This window comes from Gymnoscopelus braueri (genome assembly GCF_963280865.1).
Source record: "Gymnoscopelus braueri genome assembly, chromosome: 17".
NCBI classification, from domain to species: Eukaryota; Metazoa; Chordata; class Actinopteri; order Myctophiformes; family Myctophidae; genus Gymnoscopelus; species Gymnoscopelus braueri.
This window is the reverse complement of record NC_137617.1, coordinates 21,969,759-21,978,313: the sequence shown is the minus strand read 5'-3', so window position 1 is coordinate 21,978,313 and position 8,555 is coordinate 21,969,759. Positions and strand designations below refer to the sequence as shown.

General features: G+C 44.0%; 2 protein-coding genes across 2 annotated transcripts in view; one reads left to right on the top strand and one right to left on the bottom strand.

Moving 5' to 3' along the window:
- Window positions 1-8,555, bottom strand: part of LOC308104573 (arf-GAP with dual PH domain-containing protein 1-like) — a 296,968-nt gene that overhangs the window by 78,542 nt on the left and 209,871 nt on the right. The gene's annotated exons all lie outside the window — the stretch shown is intronic.
- LOC308105042 (protein transport protein Sec23A-like) lies at window positions 3,513-5,804 on the top strand (the record flags this gene model as incomplete). The annotated part of the gene is made up of 1 exon (XM_080455677.1): window positions 3,513-5,804. One exon carries the CDS (start codon window positions 3,513-3,515, stop codon window positions 5,802-5,804), a length of 2,292 nt encoding a protein of 763 aa, XP_080311803.1.

Below are 8,555 nucleotides of genomic sequence, written 5' to 3'. Positions count from 1 at the left end.
TCCAATCAGTCGTCCGAGGACATTGCCCGATATAACACTATAAGCTAGAATGGATGCTACTTCCGATGCAACCATTGGGTTGAGCCTTTGTTGATGATTCTTGCCTCGATAATTCTAGTATTGATAAAATACCTAAAGGATCGACTGGTTGTCTAACCCTGGGTCAAGCCTTGCTGAGATGGTGTCCAAGTATGAATTAAACCCGAGATGACCCTTGGCAGTTGAGGGAGAAGGAGAACCAGTGGGAACAAATCTCTGGCGGGATGAGTTTCTGGGTTGTAAGGCCAGCTACCTGGGGTTGAATGTCTAATTTTGCTGATAGGGCTCCTTGGAATCTGTATTGATGCTTTGTGTCTTAGAGGTAGTTGATGCTCCGGGTATCGCGGATGGAACTGCCTTATCCTGGGAATGCCTTCGCCTTTTATGTCGTTGGCTGTGGTGTCAGTCATGCCCAAAGATGGGGTCTATGATGTCAGGCTAGGGTTGTTTCAGTTATCTCCAAATATGGGGTTCTAGGAGAGAGTCAATGATGTCAAACTTTAGTACAGTATGTCAATTATCTCCATATATGGGGATGTCTGGATGAATAGGTATTTTTGCCAGACCCAGGGGGTCAGGCCTACATGTGGCTTTGTCGGTCCCCTTTTGCTATCGTTTTCGTCCATATATGGACGGCCGCACCCCCAGCACCCCTACTTCCCGCGGTACTGCCAGGTCCCCTGGTTCCCTTGTTTTAAAAGGTTGATGGTTGGTTATCAATGGTAACTCCACATTGAAAATGTAAAAAAAACAAAAAAACATTGACCTCACAAAAGTATAGGCAAATATATGTTGAAATGCAAAATCAGTCTAATTTTGGCGGCCATCTTGAAATAAACGGCCGCCATCTTTGATTTACGAGTGGCCCAGTTTCTTAAATCAAAGAGTGACCTCCAAAAATGATTTGTAGCAAATTTCACACTTTGTGTCACCATTTGAACGATTCTCGTCTTTTTTACACAAAAAAATAACCTGAATAAGTGGCTATGGACGTTTCTAGCCCAAGGACTGGTTTTGGTGCAAAACAATTGCTTGCAATGGATTCAGAATCATTAAAAAAAACTAGTTTGACCCCTCAAATGCTACTTAAAGCAGAATTATATTTTGTATTTCTTCCCCGCATAACGTTAAGGGTACCCCAACTTTCAGCAGCTGTCACAAATTCCCCTAGGGAAACTGCATTTCAGTCTTTGTGAGATGTGTTAATAGACACCTTTACAAACACATTTGTGAAGACATTTCTTGGTAAGGAATTTATTCCAAGATTGTATTAATATCCCCTGACTATTAGGTATCTCTGTCTTTTATCTGATGAAAAATAATGAAGATCTTCGCCTATAGTGACATTTTCAAAATAGGGATGCCAGGGATCAGTGAAACTTAAATTTCCACTCTAGATCAATTATTCAAGTCTATTGATTTTTGTCATCTCTTTGGTTTCACTAGACCCACGCATGGTCCCCTGGTCACATGTTGGCAGCGCAGCACGCCAGCAATAAAGAAGGCAACTATTTGCGTGGGCCAGGCAGTCTCCAGGGAGGCTGGAGCACACATGGGAGGTCACTTGAGATGTGGGTACACATACTTTGCAGCAAAACAGGGTAAACACGACATGTTTCTCTCTCTCTCACACACACACACACACACACACACACACACACACACACACACACACACACACACACACACACACACACACACACACACACACACACACACACACACACACACACACACACACACACACACACACACACACACACACACACACACACACATACACACACACACACACACACCTATAGTGTCTCCCCCTCACCAGTGAATGAGTCATGCTGCATATAGCATTGAAGAGAACATTGATCTAGTTTTATAGTAGGATCAATGTCAGCCCTCTTTATGTTTCCTCTTCCTCTCCGTCTCTCTATGCCTACCATGTTGAATTTTATCACTCACCCTGACTCCACGCATCCATTTCCACCCTTATTTTCAGCGGTGTCCTCTATGCACTAGAGAAAGAGAGAGTGGAGAGTGGCAAGACTTGCAGAGATGCTGAACTGACGATCTACGCAGTTCTCTGCCATGGCCTACTTAGTGTCTATGTGATGCAAAACATTTGCCACCTGCTCTAATTTGTTACCTGGGAATGTAAGAACAGCTGGAGGCTCACTTTTCTTTATTTTTTTAGATCTTCAGATTATGCTCACATGCATCCAATCTTTTCAGAGCAGAGACTTTAGTAAACACCGGGCAAGCTGTGTGTGTGTGTGTGTGTGTGTGTGTGTGTGTGTGTGTGTGTGTGTGTGTGTGTGTGTGTGTGTGTGTGTGTGTGTGTGTGTGTGTGTGTGTGTGTGTGTGTGTGTGTGTATATGTGTGTGTGTGTATATATATGTATATATATATATTCCAGCTTTTGGAAAATGTGACAGCTACATACCTTTACAATAGATTTGACACCTGCTGTGTTCATAACACATGCCGCATCTTTACATAATGTTATGCTTACTGTAGTACAGTATTGTTTGTACACTGCTGTTTGTCAGTCCATTACTTGAATATTGTATGTATTGTATGTATGTGTAATGTTCGTGAGTAGTTCACTTTTATTCATGTTCCACAGCCATAGCCTACATATCTCTGCTGTCCGGCAGGAACCAGCTAACTCCAAAAAAACAAAACAAAAATGGAGGTTTTGTTCATCATTGATAAGAACAGCTAAATGGACCTCCAAGCTCACAATGAGGTTGGAGGTCAAAAGGGGGTGGAGCCTTGTGTCAGCTAAACCAGCCAACTCCACCCCCCTTTGCTGGAGTTAGCTGGTTTAGCAGAAAGTTTGAGGATCCAATGGAGTTAGCTGGTTTTGTCAGAAGCACCTTTTAATACTTTTCATTGGTTCAATATGTTTTTTTTACCAACAAACGTAAAGGGTGTTCAATAGCACTGATTTATGGGAAAAAAATGCAAAAGCAGAGAAATTGAGTTAGCTGGTTCCTGCCGGACAGCAACGAATAACAGTTGTTGTGTTCACCTAATAATCAAAAGTACCTAGCAAAGTGAGTCTGCCTGCAACACGCGAAGCATTGAATTTGAGAAAGGTTAAATCTTGCCCCTGCCACAGTACGGTGGGACAGAGCAGCAGCCAACCAGAAGCGCACTGTGCTCCAAGTAAGCGTTGAATAGGCATGCAGACATGACATCACAGAAACTGACTACTGTATATGGAAGTAGCAAATATTGATTAAAAGTTGTAAACTAGCAAGTTATAGGTGTGAAATCAATCAACATTGACCAACTACAGTACATGGCTCTATGTCTGTCTGTCTGTCTGTCTGTCTGTCTGTCTGTCTGTCTGTCTCTCGATTTGCCCAAATATGGAGATGTCTGACATCATTGTACTGACATCATTGACTGGCCTCCAAGTTCTCTGTTTGGTATTTGGGAGCAGAGAGGAGCCTGCAGTTTGAATATTTGTCATGTCCACGTTCCCAGAATACATTGCTCAGTGTGAGAAGCATGATGGCGTGCGGTTTAGTTGGAACGTTTGGCCATCCAGCCGCCTGGAGGCGTCCGGGATGGTCGTACCTGTCGCCGCCCTCTTCACTCCTCTGAAGGAACGGCCTGACCTCCCTCCCATCCAGTATGAACCGATTCTCTGCAGCAGAGCCACCTGCAGAGCTGTCCTCAACCCACTGTGTCGGGTTTACTACGGGGACAAGTTGTGGACCTGTAACTTCTGTTACCAAAAGAACCACTTTCCTCCTACCTATGCTGGTATTTCCGAGGTGAACCAACCTGCTGAACTACTGCCTCAGTTCTCCACTATAGAGTATGCTATAAAGTGTGGTCCTCAGATGCCCTTGGTCTTCCTGTATGTTGTGGACACTTGCATGGAGAATGAGGACCTGCAGGCTCTGAAGGAGTCTCTGCAGATGTCTTTGTCTCTTCTGCCCCCGGCTACTCTGGTGGGACTCATCACCTTTGGTCAAATAGTTCATGTCCATGACCTGGGCTGTGAGGGAATCTCTAAGAGCTATGTGTTCAGAGGAACTAAAGACCTCACCAGCAAACAGATCCAGGAGATTTTGTGTCTGACCAAACCACCAGTCCAGGGAAGAGGACCACAGGCCCTCCAGCAGCCCACCTCTAACAGATTCTTGCAGCCGCTCCAGAAGGTAGACATGAACCTTATTGACCTTTTAGGGGAGCTACAGCAAGATCCCTGGCCTGTCACTCAGGGCAAAAGACCACTCCGCTCTCTGGGTGTCGCCCTATCCATTGCTGTTGGCCTACTGGAATGCACGTTCCCTAACACCGGGGCTCGTATCATGATGTTTATTGGGGGCCCGGCCACTCAGGGCCCTGGCATGGTGGTGGGGGACGAACTGAAGATGCCCATCCGCTCCTGGCATGACATTGAGGAAGGCAGTGCCAAGTTTATGAAAAAAGCTACCAAACACTATGAGGCGCTGGCTAACAGAGCATCGACCAACGGCCACGTCATTGACATCTATGCCTGTGCCCTTGACCAGACTGGCCTGTTGGAGATGAAATGCTGCTCAAATCATACTGGAGGGTTTATGGTCATGGCAAACTCCTTCAACACATCTATTTTTAAACAAACGTTCCAGAGAGTTTTCACCAAAGATGATCAGGGAATGTTTAAGATGGCCTTTGCTGGAACTCTGGAAATAAAGACATCCAGAGAGATCAAGGTTTCAGGAGCCATCGGGTCATGTGTGTCCCTCAGTGCTAAAGCCCCATGTGTCTCAAATAATGAGATTGGAATAGGAGGGACCCATCAGTGGAAGATCTGTGGTTTGGACCAAGGTACCACGCTGGCACTGTACTTTGAAGTTGTCAACCAACACAATGCTCCTGTTCCTGTTGAAGGTCGGGGAGTGGTCCAGTTTGTAACCCAGTATCAACACTCGTCTGGACAGAGACGCATCAGAGTTACTACTATTGCCAGGAATTGGGCAGATGCCCAGACTCAGATTCAGAACATTGCATCATCGTTTGACCAGGAGGCAGCAGCCATCTTGATGGCTCGCCTGGCGGTTTACCAAGCGGAAAGCAAAGAAGGACCAGACGTACTCAGAAAGCTGGACAGACAACTGATTAAACTTTGTCAGAAGTTTGGAGATTATCATAGCGACGACCCAAACTCCTTCAGATTATCTGAAACCTTCTCTCTCTACCCACAGTTTATGTTCCATCTGCGTAGGTCTCCCTTCCTCAAGGTTTTCAACAACAGTCCAGATGAGACTTCATATTACAGACATCAACTTATGAGACAAGATCTGACTCAGTCTCTCATTATGGTCCAACCTATTCTATATGCCTACTCCTTCAACGGACCACCTGAGCCTGTCCTGTTAGACAGCAGTAGTATTCTACCAGACAGAATCCTCCTGATGGACTCTTTCTTCCAGATACTCATCTACCATGGAGAGACTGTATCTAAGTGGCGTCAGGCGGGCTATCAAGAAATGCCAGAATATGAAAACTTCAAAAATCTTCTTCAAGCTCCAGTTGACGACGTCCAGGAACTCCTGCAAACACGCTTCCCCATGCCTACATATATAGACACACAACATGGAGGAAGTGAGGCCCGGTTCCTGTTGTCCAAGGTGAATCCGTCTCAAACCCACAACAACATGTATGCCTTGGCCCAGGAGTCAGGTGCCTCCATCCTAACAGATGACTGCAGTCTGCAGTTGTTCATGGATCATCTGAAGAAAATTGCCGTCTCCAGCGCTGTTTGAATGAAACAAACAGCACCTCTTATTATCTCCACCAGACCGATCAGAACCAAATCTCGTGCACGCCGCCAGTAGGCCAGTATATTTCAAATATGTAACTTTACATAATGGAATTGAATGGAAATCAGCTCAGGCTGAAACGATATAAATGACTGACGTCACAGACTGACGACATGAGATGCGAGCCCACTTGGGAGCAACACTTTCTTTTTTTTACCTTTGAGGAATTTTGAGAACTTGGCATTTGAACTGTTAAACACTGCTGTAACACTGCTGTAGCACCCCATATGTGTGCAATTTAGTTTTTTGAGACTGTGAGAGACTGTTCTTAAGACAGCATTTGTGCCATGTTTTGTGAGGATTGGTGCGGTGTGCCTGTGGCCGCTGGGGGCCCCTGACGTGGCCCCTGGTGTGACTATTCTCATGCCCGCCCCCGAACAATGTTTGTGGAACATTTTGTGCAGATTTGAGCAATAGTGTGCCACACATGGCCCCTGGTGTGACTATTGCAGAGTTTGGCGTTGATTGGAGAACAGTGTGCCTGTGGGGGCACGTTAAATGTCATCAATATGAACTCATCTTGCTAAACATTTGGTGTAACTATGTAGTTCTGTATATACAGTATTTATGTATTTAATTATATACAGTATATATTATTTATATACAGTATGTCATCTAGAAGTTCAATTAGATGTTACACGGCCTATAGCGAGCATCAAGACTTTCAGGCCACTTTGCGGCAGACACATGCAAATAAAAATGGTGTTTAATAGTGTGAGAAGTTGTCAAAAAACACATTAATGTGGAATGGTTATTGTGTAAAACTGAAAAAGAATAACTTTTTTTTTAATTGAAGAAGTTTGTTAACAGAATAACGGTTCCACCTTTATAGCTTAAGACCTTAAACATTCCTCTAATCTAGTGTTAATACATCTCTTTGTATAAACTTGACTGGTGTTTTACTTTATGTAAACTATGAAACATGCTACAAACCACGCACGCGCACGCACACGCACACGCTCACGCACACGCACACACTTATGCATGCATGTAAGTGGTGTATTTTCAAGGGTACAAGGTCTATGAAGGGCAGCAGTGTGTGTGTGTGTGTGCGTGTGCGTGTGCGTGTGCGTGTGCGTGTGTGTGTGTGTGTGTGTGTGTGTGTGTGTGTGTGTGCGTGCGTGCGTGCGTGCGTGCGTGCGTGCGTGCGTGCGTGCGTGCGTGTGTGTGTGTCAGTAGTCAAAAAGGGGCCTACCACCAGACTGTTCGTCCAGTTACGGCATCACAAGCTGCCATCTGTGGAGCAGAAGCTGGAACTTGTGCCAGACCAAGTTCATGCCTTGAATTCATTTATTTTATCAATACTTAATTCAACAAATAGCTACTATCATAAGTCATGTGATCCAAGATCGCAGTAAGCTTGCTTGATATTTTCGTGTTTTTATTGCAGTGCAGTTCAGAAACTGCTACTAATACAAATATTTGTAATTGTTTTTATTCCCTGTGTCCTGCCAAGCCTTCCCCTTCCCCATTACGGGGCTTTCTTTGTTAGCGTAACAGCTGCACGATTTAGCCCAGTAGCAACTTTTCTCTTGCCCACAGAAATTAAATAAACTGAATAATGGATAATTGAATGCTATTATTTGTCTGGACTTATTGCCTACTGAGTTTTTGGAAAGTTGGTTACAGAATAATTGAGCTTCACTGCGTTAATGGAATATCACCAGAAAACATACATCTGATTCTGCACCAAATTGTTGCCCCTGTTTGTGTTTTACTCTTGTACTGTGACTGTGGACTTGGTTGATCTAATCATTGTCATGGCTCTTAAAGACACTTCATTTGCATGAACAATTATTTTCTTAAATGATATGTTAATAAGACTGTTGCTGTTTTCTTTAATTGTATGTTAATAAGAAAGAACCCACTATTGAACTATTGAAGCAGAGGTGGATAACTGTTAATTGTCTAATCTCAGGATAAAGTGTGCAATCGAACTCAGGCCCGAATACTGTTGCTAGTTTTAACACCCCTGCTGATTTTATATCAAGGTCTGGTTTAGGTTTTATCCATTAAATGCATGCAACTTAAAGCCCCACTATGCAATGTTGGGTATCAGTGCCATTTTGGACACAAATAACATGGCAGCCAACGAACGTCTTTGCCTTTATTACCCAACATTCCCAGTGACTTGACACTGTTTGATTTTTTTGTCTGAATGGGCTTGGCTTTGCGCCGCCGTGCACATTCATGAGTTTTATACACTTCGGTCATGTTTATACATTGGGTGAGTTATGTTTGTTTGTTTCAAGGGAGATGGATTTTCTTGAGTGGTGGGGAATGAACTCAGACCACCCAATTCCACCCAATTGAAAGTTTGAACCAAAAATCAAGAAGGTTTCAAATTATTTGTCACTACTCATGCAGGTTCAAGCAGCAAAATGCAGTCAGGTCTTTTCGGCAAGTGACCCCATCATGTGAAAAAGCATAAATTAGACTTTAGACTTTGATCAAGCACCAGCGACTGCAGAGAGAGCCGAGAGTATGCAGGCTACATACTAAATAAAAACAATAACCCCAGCCTCACTGTTTTTCCGTGGTTTTGTTAACAACTAGACATTTTAATCAACTAGTTCCATTTGTAATCAAATGGAGAGACCAAGTACTCCCATTATACACAGTGTGACTTCGCCACTCCCAATTACAGGGTGGGAGACCCCAGGTACATATTATATTCCTTTAACTTCCCCAAAA